Genomic DNA, 15,943 nt, shown 5'->3' with positions numbered 1-15,943 from the left:
GATCCCTTGAAATAGTGTTGGTGGGGGCGGTCCTTCCTGCTGCTTAATGCATGTTCAGCCATGTGAGTTTAAGAGAGGGCATTGGCTGGAGCGTTGAGCTCCAAATAGGCACTGCACGCAGATTGACATCATGATCTGCCTGCTCTGCATACCTCCGGAGGATGTTAGCTGCGCGCTTGCTAATACTCTCATCAACATAGCATCCAGTGTGATTTGCCCCACAAGTGCATGCATCAGACGCTATTTTGATATCCAAGCAGCATCCAAAGCAGCTAAACAACGGGCACTACTGATCCCAATTTCGCGCCCCCATCTTTTGGGTCCTACAGTGGCAGCAGTACTGTCTCACTTATTTTACTGTGCTACTGCTGAATTTAGGGATTCTGTACAGTTAAGTAAACATGCTAAAAGAGTATTACCTCTGCCCAGCTCTTCAGCATGGGAAAGGTGCATGTTAAACGAGGAGCATAAAAATAAATACATATTTCTCTTAACAAACGCAGACAAGCAGCTGCCTAATTTGAAACTAAATTAAATTGGAAATGTAATACTTTCTGGTCATCATATTTCTTCCATTCCGAAGTTAACTTTACTGTGATCCACAGAGAGAAGTCTGAGAAAAGAAGTATCAACAGTGTGGGTCAGTCACCTGTTTCCAGTGCTGGAATTGCACGGGTTACGCCAACAAGTCATTTTGGTCCTATTCACTCGATCCGCTGCAATCCTGCTGCAGGTAATTACTAAAAAAGTCATAATCAAATATTTACACTTAAAAGTCTATATTCCATTAACAAAACAAAACTCTTTTGACGATATGACTGCCCCCTGCATTCATTGCTTTGCATTTCTTCAGGTTATATATTGCTGGCTAGCTTAATATGTTTTAGGAGTGAATAAACTGTGCTAGGATGACTCTCTGGGGTAGAAGTTGGTATGTATCGGGTATAGTAGTGGATGGCCCACACCCAGTCTGTGCAGGCATTGGTTCCAATGCAAAACTTGTGGGAGGTCCCCTAAAATATGGGCTCCTTAAATATGTACATTAGAGACCGAACGCCTGTTGAAAGCACCATCGAGAAGTTAGTCGGCGATGATCAGTGTTGTGATGCTTCTTATGATAAGTGTATGCCTTTGATTTTAGTACAATGGAAAGCTGCAGTGATTAAATTGCATCTACCATGTGTCTGCTCTTTATGCTAGCCTGTGTATGATATCCTGAAGTTGTTTAAAATCCTCTTGACTGTTTGCTGCTATACCTCCTACTTTTGTGTATCCATGACATTTTAAGTTAATGCTCCCTATTTACAAATCCAAATCATCTATAAATACACAGAGAACAAAGGTAGACCCAGCACTTGCCCCGGAGGCACACCACTTCCAACCCTTCTCTAATCTGAGCAAGACTTTAACTCTTTGTGTCCTGTCCTGCAACTAACTTTTTATCCATGCTGCTGCATTTCCTCATACCATATGCCTGATTTTTTTTTTCTAATGAGCCTCTTGTGAGACACTTCATCAAATGCCTTTTGAAAATCCATTTACAGAAACAAGACTAGATCATTCAGCTCCTCAAGCCTGCTCCACTATTCAATTAGATCATAGCTGATCTGTATCTCAACTCAATTTACCTGCCTTAGCTGCATATCTCTTGACACCCTTGTGTATTTGTACTCCCAAATCTCTTTGCTTCTCTATACTTCCTAGTTTCTTTCCATATCTTTCGTAAGTCCAAAGTGGATGACATCACACTTGCCAACATTGAACTCAACCTGCCATATTTTTGCCCACTCACTTCATCTGTTAATGTCCCTTTGCAAATTCCTGCTCCCATTTAATAGAAACATAGAAAATAGGTGCAGGAGTAGGCCATTCGGCCCTTCAAGCCTGCACCGCATTCAACAAGATCATGGCTGATCACCCACCCCAGCACCTCCCCCCGCCACACCCCCTCCACACCCCCCTGACCCCCCCCAGCTGCAAGGACCAGATCCAACTCCCTCCCGAACACATCCAATGAACTAGCATCAACAACTCTCCGCGGCAGGGTACCCCACAGGCCAACAACTCCCCGAGTGAAGAAGTCTCTCCCAATCCCAGCCCCAAACAGCGCACCCCCATCCCAAGAGCGTGCCACCCCCAGCTCCGGACTCGCCCAACACCGAGAACACTCTCCCCGCACCCAACCCGCCCCGTCCCGACCGAATCCTTCCCAAATGCTGAACGCCCCCGGATGTCGAGCCCCCAGCCCTGGCCATCCCGGAGCCACGCCCCCGTGACGCCAACCACACCACATCCACCATCCGCGATCTGCGCAGTCAACCCGTCCACCCCACTCTGAACACTCCCCGCACCGAGGCACAGAGCCCCCAGGCCCGCCCCTCCAACACACCGCACCCCCACCCCCACCCTCCAGACCTTCGCTGCAATGTGGCCCCTCTGTCCCCCGCCCTGGGTTTCTCCGCCCCCCACCTCCACCACTCTCCCCTCCATTTGCACTACTTACTGTCCCACCTAATTTAATGTCATCTGCAAACTTGGAGATACAACTTTCAATTCTTTCATCCAAGTAATTAATAAATATGGTGAAAAGTTGAGGCCCCACAACAGATCCCTGGGGGATACCACTTGACACATCCGGTCAATCTGAGTATATACTCTTTATCCCCACTCTCTGTGACACCTACCTCCCAACCAATTTCCATCTCAAGTTAAAAGGCTACTTCCGATTCTGTGCGCTCTCACTGTTGCCAGTAATCTTTTTTGTGGAATATTATCGAATGCCTTCTGAAAGACTATATAGATAACATCCATAGACACTCCTTTTCTACCTCATTAGTGACCGCCTCAAGAAATTCAACTAGATTTTTCAGTCATGGCCTATCCTTGACAAGTCCATGCTGACTTTCTTTGATCAGCTCATACTTGTCCAAGTGCTCAGTCACTCTGGGGGGAATTTTAACATGGGTGAGCGGGTGGGGGGTTAAATGGACAAAAATCACGAGTGCGTCGCGTTGCCGGCCCCAACCTGCTAACTTCCAGGTTTTACTGAGGCAGGACAAGGGCCAGGCAGCCAATCTGCTACCAGGAGGCGGGTTGACATTTTAAATATGTTACAAGGCTGAAAGCCTCAGATTTAACTTGTTTTTCAGGTTTTACAATGGCCTGTCGGGTTTCCTGGGCCTCGAAACCCGGTAGCTGCAGCGAGGCTAGGACAGCCTCAGGGAGAAGGTAAGTGGGCCAGGAGAGGTAGGAGTGCTTCCTCCCGGCCTTGCAAGCTCCCTCATGTTCAGGGATCAGACACCCACCCCTGGGTCGTGGAATTGGACCCCCCCCCTTGGGATCAGACACCCCACACGGTCGGGGATCGGACCCTCGCCCTGGGGTCGGGGATCAGACCTACCTGGTCCTGTGGCTTCCTTCAGAGTATTCTCCGCCCAACTGGAAGCCAAGCCTGTCAATCAGACTGACTTCTGGGCGGGTAACCTGTCGGGGCCAACGATTGCACGCTGTGGAGTCAGAATTATGGTAAAAAATAAACTTACCATAGTGGGGAGGGTTTTTAAGAATAAAATGTGTTTTTATAACTTTATTTTAAAATGTTTTGGTGTATTTTTAAATGCCTGCTTTTTAAAGCGCAAGATTTTTGAGGACATTTGCTGGGCAAGATATCCGTAAATATCGGAAATCTTGCCCTGCAAATTTCCTTGCTCCCGATCCGCGGATGATCTGTCAAGCTAGAAACTTGACGGATCGGAAAAGCCGGTTTTCAGTGCATGTACATTGCGTCCTGAAAACTGGCTTTTCCAGTGCCTTCCCGGGTCCGTAGAAACTTCGTACGGACCCGGGACATCGGAATTCCAGCACCAACGACATTTGCAATTTTCTAATGCCAGGGCACGATTCCTGAATTATGACTAATGCATTCATAATTTCCTATTTATTTTAATGCCCTGGGATGGAAATCATCAAGTCCTGAAGATTTGTCTATTTTAATTCCCATTATTTTCTCCATTACCAATTTCTTACTTGCATTAAATCCACTAAGTAGCTCCCCTTGACTTATTTTTAGATTCCCTTGTACTATAGGTATTTTGTCCTCTCCCTCCACTATAAAAACAGATACTCATTTAACAAGTCTGCCATTTCCTTATTGTCCATATTAATGTCACCTGCATCTGTGTTTAATCGGCTCACTTTCCCCTTTACCACTCTCCTAATCATATATTTATAAAAGCATTTGCTGTTATATTATCCTTGAATAATTAATTCTCAGAGTTTGCCCACAATTGACATTAGACTAACTGGTCTATAGTTATCTTGTTTATTCTTCACCCCTTTTGTGTTCAAATGTGCTACATACCAGTCTAATGAGGCAATTTGCATATTTAAGAAAGATTGTAAAATTGTGGCCAGAGCCTCTGTTAGCGACTCTGACATTATCTACTCTGATTTATTATCTACTCTGACTTTTTTCTTCTGCCTTCGATACCTGCCTAATGACATGCACCTTGAGTTTTACTATTTTTTTTCAGAATCAATTCATTTTGAACAGTTAACTCCAACAATTATTCCATATCCTCCTTTAATACACCTAAGTTCTCATAATTGTTATCATTTGTATTAAAAAAAATCTGCTATTTGTGGGAGACTACTGTGTACACATTTGTGTAAAAAAAGAATGACTGTACTTCGAAAGTAATTCCTTGGCTATAAAGCCTGAGGATGTGAAAGTTGGTATTTCTCTTAATTTCTTTCTTCTACTTCTTGGAGAAAATAACTGTCCAAAATGTTGTTGCTCATACATTAGTACTTTTTTATCTGTATTAGGATAAAATCAAATAATTTTGTGTTGTACAGTTTGTTTTCACTTTGATAGCTGCTGATTTGGGATAAAATATGAAAGTAATTTTTTTCACTATTCCTATCTAAAATATATATCACCATGTGCTGGTGTGTCTTTTCTGCTCTGATACAAATGCCCAATACAGCTGAGTAATTCAATACAATAGTTTTCAATAGACACTCAATATCCTTTTTTTTCTTTGGTATGCCTTTAATTTTTAAATCTGGAGTGTATTCATGACTCATTGTTTTCTGTTTGCTAACAGAATTCCGAGTGGAGGTAGAACAGCACAGTCGCCCAGGAACTAAAGATAGTGGATCTTCCTCTGAATATTCCAGTTCACCATCAAGTCCAATCGGAATCCAGGGAAGGGAGGAGAGTTCAGATAGTGCAGATGAAAATGACAGACGTAAGTTTCTAGAACTTGATGAGGCTGAAGAATATCAGCAGAGATAATTGCGTTAGTTTTACTACTGACATCCGACAGATGTTATTGTGTTCTGCACTTAATTTCATTATCGTCGGATTACATATATTGCAAGGAAGATTAGTGTTGCTGGTATTTTATAATTAGCAATTTTATTGCTCTGCGTGTAAATCCTGAATTTGCCTCATGTATGAAGATGATAAAACAATCAAATTCTTGGAAATGTTCTGATGATTTATAATTTTCCAATCAGTTAATTTGTCATAATATAAAAGGCGTTATTGTGTTTTAACCAGGACAAACTGCTTCTCTCTTATTGCTGCCTTCTTTATTATTGGATGGATGCTTCTCCATTCAGTATAACTGTCTGTGTGACTTTAAGGCATCCACGAGATTTTTTTAAAAATTGAATGCAGAAATGGAAACAAAATCTTGAACACAAAGCCCAAAACCATTGACAACTGATGGGAAATTTGCATTGTAGATTTGGTTTTCCATAAACTTGCCTGTGGTAACTGATCTCATCCAGGCGAGCAGTAGAAGTGCTATTGTTAACATCAGTGCATTGGACAAGGGAGGGGGAAATCTGCTGAGCCTCCCATTGGTAATTGCTACATGTGTGGATCAAGTGGTACGCGATTGAGTTTCACTGTTAAATAGCTTCCCAAGGTTCATTCTCTTGGCTTCTACATGAAAAGGGTAAACTGGACTCCTGTGGAACCACGTCAGTGACTTCAGGAGAGATGGAGAAAATTAGAAACAAATTTTCAAATATAAAAAAAGATACTTTCAGCAATTTGCTACGTCATTTTATGAAGTTCTGAATTGTTAACTTAGAAAATAGCATAGAATACCATAATGTGTTAATATAGATTACAACAAAATGGTTTTCATTTTGTATGATGAAACCAAATTGCTATAAAAATATTACTGCAGTCTGCTAAGATACTAGATTTTCTCTCCATTGTTCGTCCCAGTGATCATTTGAAGACTCAAAAGTGGTTTATACTTGATGTAAAGCATGATGTCAAAAGAGCATAGTGAAGCATGTAATGTACATTAATATCTTTTTATAAGTTCTGCACAAATGTCTATATTTCTAGCTCCACCAATGACTCTATGGGTAAATGTATGACCTGATATGGTTTTGCACCAGAAAGATAGTTTTGCGTTCTGTGCTGAGCTAGATCAGTTGCTGTGGGAATGGGGCTCTGCACCTGGCCTCTATGTCTCTCAACTAGAGAGGGGAAAAATCAGCCAGATTCTTGATTACTAGCAAAGATTAATAGGAAAGATTGTATGTGTGGATGTCGGGAAAGGACATGATGGGGCTTAGCTGTGATATTGATATCTGGGCCTACAGGTGTAGAGTGGTTAATTGGTGAGGTACCAGAGTATTGGCAGTATATTTTTGTAAATCTGAAGGACATCAGTGTTGGAGAATTGATTATATTTGTTATCCAAGCAATCGAATATGCCAGGTATTGGATGGGCCAGATGCAGAGTAATGAGCCTTCCACTTTACAAGGGTATATAAAAACAGGAAGGTTCTTTTAATAGTTGGCTTTATTCAACTTAGTATAAATTGGGAAAGCTCAAGTGACCTGGTGGGATTTCTTTTATTTGTTCTGGAGATGTGGGTGACTCTGGAGGGGAAGAAGGCTGCATTTATTGCCCATCCCTAGATGACCTCTGAACATGCTGGCGGACCTTCTCTTTGAACTGCTGTAGTCCTTGCACTGATAATGTTCACACAGTGATGATAAAATCGTAGACATTTACATCATGGAAGGAGGTCATTTCGGCCCATCATGTCCCCACTCGAAACAGTCTTCCAGTCACAAAAACACCTATCAGCCATTACCCTTTGTTTCCTTCCTCTGAGCCAATTTTGGATCCAGCTTGCCACTTTGCCTTGGATCCCATGGGCTTTTACTTTCATAACAAATCTGCCATGTGGGATCTTATCAAAAAGCCTTGCTAAAATCCATTTACACAACAAACACACTACCCTCATCGACCCTCTTTGTTACCTCCTCAAAAAATTCAAACAAGTTAGTCAGACATGACCTTCCCTTAACACATCCATGCTGACTGTCCTTGATTAATCTGTGCCTTGATTAATCCTGGTTTTTCTAAATGAAGATTTATCCTGTTTCTCAGAATTTTTTTCAATAATTTTTCCACCACCGAGGTTAGGCTGACTGGCCTGTAATTACTTGGTCTATTCTATTCTCCCTTTTTAAACAAAGGTCCTCCGGCACCACAACTGTAGCCAGAGAAGATAGGAAAATGATGGTCAGGGCCTCTGCTATTTCCTCTTTTGCTCTCTTTAACAGCCTGGGATACATTTCATCTGGGCCTGGGGACTTATCCACTTTTAATGCTGCTAAACCCCTTAATACTTCCTCTCTCACTGTTTATTTTATCTAATATTTCACACTCCTCCTCCCTGCTTGCAATGTCTGCATCGCTCCTCTCTTTTGTGAAAACAAGATGAAAAGTATTCATTAAGAACCATACTCACGTCTTCTACCTCCACACACAGCTTACATAAGAACATAAGAAATAGGAGCAGATGTAGGCCATCTGGCCCCTCGAGCCTTCTCCGCCATTCAAAAGGATCATGGCTGATCTGATCTTGGCCTCAACTCCACTTCCCTACCCTCTCCCCATAACTCTTGACTCCCTTATCTCTCAAAAATCTGTCTTATCTCCACCTTAAATATATTCAATGACCCAGCCTCCACAGCTCTCTGGGGTAAAGGATTTCAAAGATTCACGATCCTCTGAGAGAAGAAATTCCTCCTTATTTCCGCTTTAAATGGGCGACCCCTTATTCTTATTCATATTACCTTTATGGTCTCTAATAGGCCTTACTCATTCTTTAGTTATCCTCTTGCTCTTAATGTATTTAAAAATCATATTTGGGTTTTCCTTGATTTTATTTGCCAAAATGTTTTCATGCTCTTTGCTTTCCAATTTCCTTTTTAATTTCACCCCTGCACTTTCTATATTCTAGGGTTTCTGCAGTATTGCGCCCTCGGTATCTGTCATAAGCCTCCCTTTTTTTTCTTTATCCTAACCTGTATGCCCCTTGACATCCAGGAGGCTCTAGATGTGTTAGTCCCACCCCTTTTCTTTAAGAGAACATACTTGCTCTGAACCCTCAAGATCTCTTCCTTGAATGCCTCTCACTGCTCTGACACTGATTTACCTTGGCTAAATCATATCTCAGCTTAGTAAAATTGGCTTTCCCCCAATTGAGACCTTTTATTCCTGGTCTATCTTTGTCCTTTTCCATAACTACCCTAAATCTAACTGAATTATGAACCATTGATAACCCTTCCTCCTGCCCAGCTTAATTTCCTAAAACGAAGTCCAGAACCGTCCCCTCTCTTGTTGGGCTTGCTACATACTGGCTAAAAAAGTTCTCCTGAATGCATTTAAGGAATTCTGCACCATCTATACCTTTCACACTAATTCTATCCCAGTCAATATTAGGGTAGTTGAAATCCCCTACTATTACTGCCCTATATAGCCTTCTCCCAATCATCAACAAAGTGATGCAAGAGCCATTGTACATAATCACATGAGCACATAAATCTAGGCTGACACTCCAGTGCAGTGCTGAGGGAGCGCTGCACTGTCAGAGGTGCCGTCCTTTGGATGCTCTCAGGTGGATGTAAAAGATCCCATGGCACTATTTTGACGAAGAGCAGAGGAATTATTCCCAGTGGTCCTGGCCAATATTTATCCCTCAATGAACATAACAAAAACAGATTATCTGCTCATTATCACATTGCTGTTTGTGGGAGTTTGCTGTGCGCAAGTTGGCTGTCGCGTTTCCCACATTACAACAGTGACTACACTTCAAAAAGTACTTAATTGGCCGTAAAGCGCTTTGAGACGTCCAGTGGTCATGAAAGGTGCTATATAAATGCAAGTCTTTTTTGGTTTTTGCACTTCTTAACAATTTGACTGCATAGGTATGAAATACTCATAGTTTGACCCAGCAACAATGAAAAAATGGCAATATATGTCCAATTTAGATTGGTGCTCGACTTGGAAGGGAGCTTGGTGCTCCCTGCTACTTGTCAGCCCAAACTTGGATGTTGTCCAAGTACCTGCTGTAGGCTGGCATGGGCTGTTTCATTAAGAGAGGAGTTGTGAATAGAGTTAAACACTGTCGTCACCAGTGAATGGCCCTACACCTGATCATTTGATGGAATGCAGGCCATCATTGAAGCAGCTGAAGCAACATCCTATGGCTGCAGTAACTGATTTCCAATGATCTTGACCATCTTCCTTTGACTCTAACCACTGTAGTGATTTCCCCTTGAGCCCTATTGACCTTAACTTTGCTAGTGCTCTTTGGTGCCATTCTCAATCAACTGCTGCCTTAAAGTCAATGGTAGTTACTCTCACCTCTCCTCTGGCATTCAGCTCTTGCGTCCATTCCTGGATAAAGGCTGTGATGAGGTCAGGAACCAACTAGCTGTGACGGAACCTAAATTGAGTGTTGGCCAGCAGATTATTGGTGAGTAGAGGCTCTTGCATCACTTTGTTGATGATTGGGAGAAGGCTGATAGAGTGTTAAACATAGAAACATAGAAAGTAGGTGCAGGAGTAGGCCATTCGGCCCTTCAAGCCTGCACCACCATTCAATATAATCATGGCTGATCATGCAACTTCAGTACCCCATCCCTGCTTTCTCTCCATACCCCTTGATCCCTTTAGCCGCAAGAGCCACATCTAACTCCCTTTTGAATCTATCTAACGAACTGGCCTCAACAACTTTCTGTGGTAGAGAATTCCACAGGTTCACAATTCTCTGAGTGAAGAAGTTTCTCCTCATCTTGGTCCTAAATGGCTTACCCCTTATCCTTAGACAGTGACCCCAGGTTCTGGACTTCCCCAACATCGGGAACATTCTTCCTGCATCTAACCTGTCCAATCCCGTCAGAATTTTATATGTTTCTATGGGATCACCTCTCATTCTTCTAAATTCCAGTGAATATAAGCCTCGTTGATCCAGTCTTTCTTCATATGTCAGTCCTGCCATCCCGGGAATCAGTCTGGTGAACCTTCGCTGCACTCCCTCAATAGCAAGAATGTCCTTCCTCAGATTAGGAGACCAAAACTGCACACAATACTCAAGGTGTGGTCTCACCAAGGCCTGTACAACTGCAGTAAGACCTCCCTGCTCCTATACTCAAATCCCCTCGCTTTGAAGGCCAGCATGCCATTTGCTTTCTTTACTGCCTGCTGTACCTGCATGCCTACCTTCAATGACTGATGTACCATGACACCCAGGTCTCATTCACCTCCCCTTTTACTAATCTGTCACCATTTAGATAATAATCTGCCTTCCTGTTTTTTGTCACCAAAGTGGATAACCTCACACTATTCCGCATTATACTACATTAATGTGCAAAGAGATTAATGTGCAAAGTTAAAGGACATGGGATTGGGGGTAGTGTGCTGACATGGATTGAGAACTGGTTGTTAGACAGGAAGCAAAGAGTAGGAGTAAATGGGTACTTTTCAGAATGGCAGGCAGTGACTAGTGGGGTACCGCAAGGTTCTGTGCTGGGGCCCCAGCTGTTTACACTGTACATTAATGATTTAGACGAGGGGATTAAATGTAGTATCTCCAAATTTGCGGATGACACTAAGTTGGGTGGCAGTGTGAGCTGCGATGAGGATGCTATGAGGCTGCAGAGTGACTTGGATAGGATAGGTGAGTGGGCAAATGCATGGCAGATGAAGTATAATGTGGATAAATGTGAGGTTATCCACTTTGGTGGTAAAAACAGAGAGACAGACTATTATCTGAATGGTGACAGATTAGGAAAAGGGGAGGTGCAACGAGACCTGGGTGTCATGGTACATCAGTCATTGAAGGTTGGCATGCAGGTACAGCAGGCGGTTAAGAAAGCAAATGGCATGTTGGCCTTCATAGCGAGGGGATTTAAGTACAGGGGCAGGGAGGTGTTGCTACAGTTGTACAGGGCCTTGGTGAGGCCACACCTGGAGTATTGTGTACAGTTCTGGTCTCCTAACTTGAGGAAGGACATTCTTGCTATTGAGGGAGTGCAGCGAAGGTTCACCAGACTGATTCCCGGGATGGCGGGACTGCCCTATCAAGAAAGACTGGGCTTGTATTCACTGGAGTTCAGAAGAATGAGAGGGGACCTCATAGAAACGTTTAAAATTCTAATGGGTTCAGACAGGTTAGATGCAGGAAGAATGTTCCCAATGTTGGGGAAGTCCAGAACCAGGGGTCACAGTCTAAGGATAAGGGGTAAGCCATTTAGGACTGAGATGAGGAGAAACTTCTTCACCCAGAGAGTGGTGAACCTGTGGAATTCTCTACCACAGACCAAGTTGTTGAGGCCAATTTACTAAATATATTCAAAAAGGAGTTAGATGAAGTCCTTGCTACAAGGGGGATCAAGGGGTATGGCGAGAAAGCAGGAATGGGGTACTGAAGTTGCATCTTCAGCCATGAACTCATTGAATGGTGGTGCAGGCTAGAAGGGCCGAATGGCCTACTCCTGCACCTATTTTCTATGTTTCTATGTTACATCTGCCATGCATTTGCCCATTCACCTAACGTGTCCAAGTCCCCCTGCAGCCTCTTTGCATCCTCCTCGCAGCTCGCACTGCCATAGGGAATGGGTGACCATCAGGCAGAGCAGTGGAAGGAAGGTAGTGCATGGGTCCCCTGCGGTCATCTCCCTCCAAAACAGATACACCCCCTTGGGTACTGTTTGGGGAGATAGCTCATCAGGGGAAGGCAGCAGCAGCCAAGTCCATGACAGCAGGGGTGGCTATGCTGCACAGGAGGGCAGGAAAATGAGTGGGAGAGCTATAATGATAAGGGATTCTATTATAAGAGGAATAGATAGATGTTTCTGTGACTACAAACGAGACTCCAGGATGGTATGTTGCCTCCCTGGTGCAAGGGTCAAGGATGTCTCGGAGCGGCTGCAGCGCATTCAGGAGAGGAAGGGTGAACAGCCAGCTGTCGTGGTATATATAGGTACCAACGATATAGGTTAAAAACGGGATGAGGTCCTACAAGCTGAATTTAGGGAGCTAGGAGTTAAATTAAAAAGTAGGATCTCAAAGGTAGTAATCTCAGGATTGCTACCAGTGCCACGTGCTCGTCAGAGTAGGAATTGCAGGATAGCTCAGGTGAATACGTGGCTTGAGGAATGATGCAAGGGGAAAGGATTCAAATTCCTGGGACATTAGAACCGGTTCTGGGGGAGATGGGACCAGTAGAAACTGGACGGTCTGCACCTGGGCAGGACCGGAATCGTGTCCTAGGCGGAGTGTTTGCTAGTGCTGTTGGGAGGGTTTAAACTAAAAAGGCAGGGGGATGGGAATCTATGCAGGGAGGCAAAGGGAAGATAAAAAGGGGGCAGAAGCAAAAGGTAGGAAGGAGAAAAGCAAGAGTGGAGGGCAGAGAAATCAAGGGCAAAAATCAAAAAGGGCCACATTACAACATAATTCGAAAAGGACAAAGAGTATTAAAAAACAAGCCTGCAGGCTCTGACTCTCAGTGCGAGGAGCATTCGTAATAAGGTGGATGAATTGACTGCGCAGATAGCTGTTAACGGATATGATGTAATTGGGATTACGGAGACATGGCTGCAAGGTAACCAAGGCTGGGAACTCAACATCCAAGGATATTCAATATTCAGGAAGCAAAAGGAGGTGGGGTAGCGTTACCAGTTAAAGAGGAGATTAACACAATAGTAAGGAAGGACATTATTGTGGATGATGCGGAATCTATATGGGTAGAGCTGCGAAACACCAAAGGGCAGAAAACGTTAGTGGGAGTTGTGTACAGACCACCAAACGGTAGTAGGGAGGTTGGAGATGGCACCAAATAGGAAATTAGGGATGTGTGCAATAAGGGTACAGCAGTTATCATGGGTGACTTTAATCTGCATATTGATTGGGCTAACCAAACTAGTAGCAATACTGTGGAGGAGGATTTGGTGCCATCTCCAACCTCCCTACTACCGTTTGGTGGTCTGTACACAACTCCCACTAACGTTTTCTGCCCTTTGGTGTATAAGGGATGGTTTTCTAGACCAATATGTCGAGGAACCAACTAGAGAGCAGGCCATCCTAGACTGGGTTTTGTGTAATGAGAGAGGATTAATTAGCAATCTGGTCGTGTGGGGCCCCTTGGGAAAGAGTGACCATAATATGGTAGAATTCTTCATAAAGATGGAGAGTGACACAGTTAATTCAGAGACTAAGGTCCTAAACTTAAAGAAAGGAAACTTCGACTGTATGAGACGTGAATTGGCTAGGATAGACTGGAGAATGATACTTAAAAGGTTACCGGTGGATAGATAATGGCAGACATTTAAAGATCACATGGATGAACTACAACAATTTTACATCCCTGTGTGGCGTAAGAATAAAAAAGGGAAGGTGGCTCAACCGTGGCTAACAAGGGAAATTAGAGAATGTGTTAAATCCAAGGAAAAGGCATATAAATTGGCCAGAAAAAGCAGCAAACCTGAGGACTGGGAGAAATTTAGAATTCAGCAGAGGAGGACAAAGGGTTTAATTAGAAGGGGGAAAATAGAGTATGAGAGTAAGCTTGCAGGGAACATAAAAACTGACTGCAAAAGCTTCTATCGATATGTGAAGAGAAAAATATCAGTGAAGACTAATGCAGGTCCCTTGTAGTCAATTGAACAAATACTTTGGTTCTGTCTTCACGAAGGAAGACACAAGTAACCTCCCGAAAATACTAGGAGACTGAGGGGCTAGCGAGAATAGGGAACTGAGGGAAATTCTTATAAGTCAGGAAATGGTGTTAGGGAAATTGAAGGGACTGAAGGCCAATAAATCCCCAGGGCCTGATAGTTTGCATCCCAGAGTTCTTAAGGAAGTTGCCCTAGAAATAGTAGATGCATTGGTGGTCATTTTCCAACATTCCATGGACTCTGGTTCAGTTCTTATAGATTGGAGGGTAGCTAATGTAACCCCACTTTTTAAAAAAGGAGGGAGAGAGAAAAAACAGGGAATTTTCGACCAGTTAGCCTGACATCGGTGGTGGGGAAAATGCTGGAATCAGTTATTAAAGATGTAATAGCAGTGCATTTGGAAAGCAGTGACAGGATCGGTCCAAGTCAACATGGATTTATGAAAGGGAAATCATGCTTGACAAATCTTCTAGAGTTTCAGAAGGCTTTTGTCAAGGTCCCACACAAGAGTTTAGTGTGCAAAATTAAGGCACATGTTATTGGGGGTAATGTATTGACGTGGATAGAGAAATGGTTGGCATACAGGAAGCAAAGAGTGGGAATAAACAGATCCTTTTCAGAATGGCAGGTGGTGACTTGTGGGGTGCCGCAGGGTTCAGTGCTGGGACCCCAGCTATTTACAATATACATTAATGATTTAGACGAAGGAATTGAATATCTCCCAAGTTTGCTGGGCTAGGCTAGATTTAACTTGCTTTTTAAACATTGGACTTCTCTGGGCAATTTTCAATATTGTCAGGTAGATGCCAGTGACATAGCTGCAGTGGAATAGCTTGGTTACGATGGTGGCTAGTTCTGGTGTCCAGCCTGGATGTTGTCAGGGCCTTTGACAAAAAACATGTTAAAAGGATGATCAGAGGGGGAAAAAAGAGGCCTAGAAAAAAGCATGATTACACACACAACTTAATAGTTGAATGTTCTTTAAGTACTTCAACAGTAAAAAGGCAATTAAAGAAGAAGCAAGAGCCTTAAAATAAATAAAAATAAATAACTTGTAATTAAAGAATGCCTTTCAGAACCTTCGGACATCCCAAAGCACTACTGGAGTGTTGTCACTGTTGTAATGTAGGGAAAAGTGACAGCCAACCACGCACAGTAATGTCCCACAATCAACAATGAAGTAAATGAGCGCATAATCTGTTGTAGTAATGTTGTCTCGGACACCAGAAGAATTTCCCATGCTCTTCGTTGAGTAGTGCCATTGCATCTTTGCAGCCAATAAAGACGGCAGACTGGGTCGTGGTTTAACATCTTATCCGAAAGGTCACACCTCCTTCAGTACTGCAATGAAATGTTAGCTTAGGTTGCATGCTCAAGTCTCTGGGCCCAAGTTTCCACATGATTTGCACCTGATTTTTAGGAGCAACTGGTGGAGAACGAACTATCTTAGAATTTGCAATTCTCCACATTTTTTTTTCTGCAGTTCTAGTCAGGTAGAACAGTTCTACTTTGGAACAGAATTTTTTCTTCAAAAGGGGGCGTGTCCGGCCACTGACGCCTGATTTGAAAGTTTCCACAGTGAAAATGTACTCCAAACTAAAGTAGAATGGAGCAAGTGAAGATTTTTGTAGAACTGAAAAAACCTGTTCTACACATTAAAAATCAGGCGCAGGTTACAAATCAGGCGTCCAGAACGAGGTGGGGGGGAAGGGAACTTATTAAATTCGACAATAAATCCTTATTTATACTTGTACAAATATTATACAAATAAATCCAACCTGAATAAACATTTATAAGCAAAGAAAAGATTAAATAAACCATCTTCCTACCTGTGTGAAAGTGCTTCAGCCAGGAAGAATGGTGCAGCAAGCCTCACAAAACGAGGGAGCCGACCGAACGCGGGCTGGGGTGGGGGGAGGAGGGAGCCGACCG

General features: G+C 43.2%; 1 protein-coding gene across 1 annotated transcript in view; it reads left to right on the top strand.

Annotated features, from left to right (window-relative positions):
• Window positions 1-15,943, top strand: part of zcchc14 (zinc finger, CCHC domain containing 14) — a 150,149-nt gene that overhangs the window by 118,464 nt on the left and 15,742 nt on the right. The window contains exons 10-11 of the mRNA XM_070898109.1: window positions 606-733; window positions 5,109-5,252. Of these exons, the coding sequence (XP_070754210.1) occupies window positions 606-733; window positions 5,109-5,252 (272 nt within the window). The remainder of the gene's footprint in view (window positions 1-605; window positions 734-5,108; window positions 5,253-15,943) is intronic.

Source organism: Pristiophorus japonicus, chromosome 13 (genome assembly GCF_044704955.1).
Source record: "Pristiophorus japonicus isolate sPriJap1 chromosome 13, sPriJap1.hap1, whole genome shotgun sequence".
Classification (NCBI taxonomy): domain Eukaryota; kingdom Metazoa; phylum Chordata; class Chondrichthyes; family Pristiophoridae; genus Pristiophorus; species Pristiophorus japonicus.
This window is presented reverse-complemented; position numbering and strand designations above follow the sequence as displayed.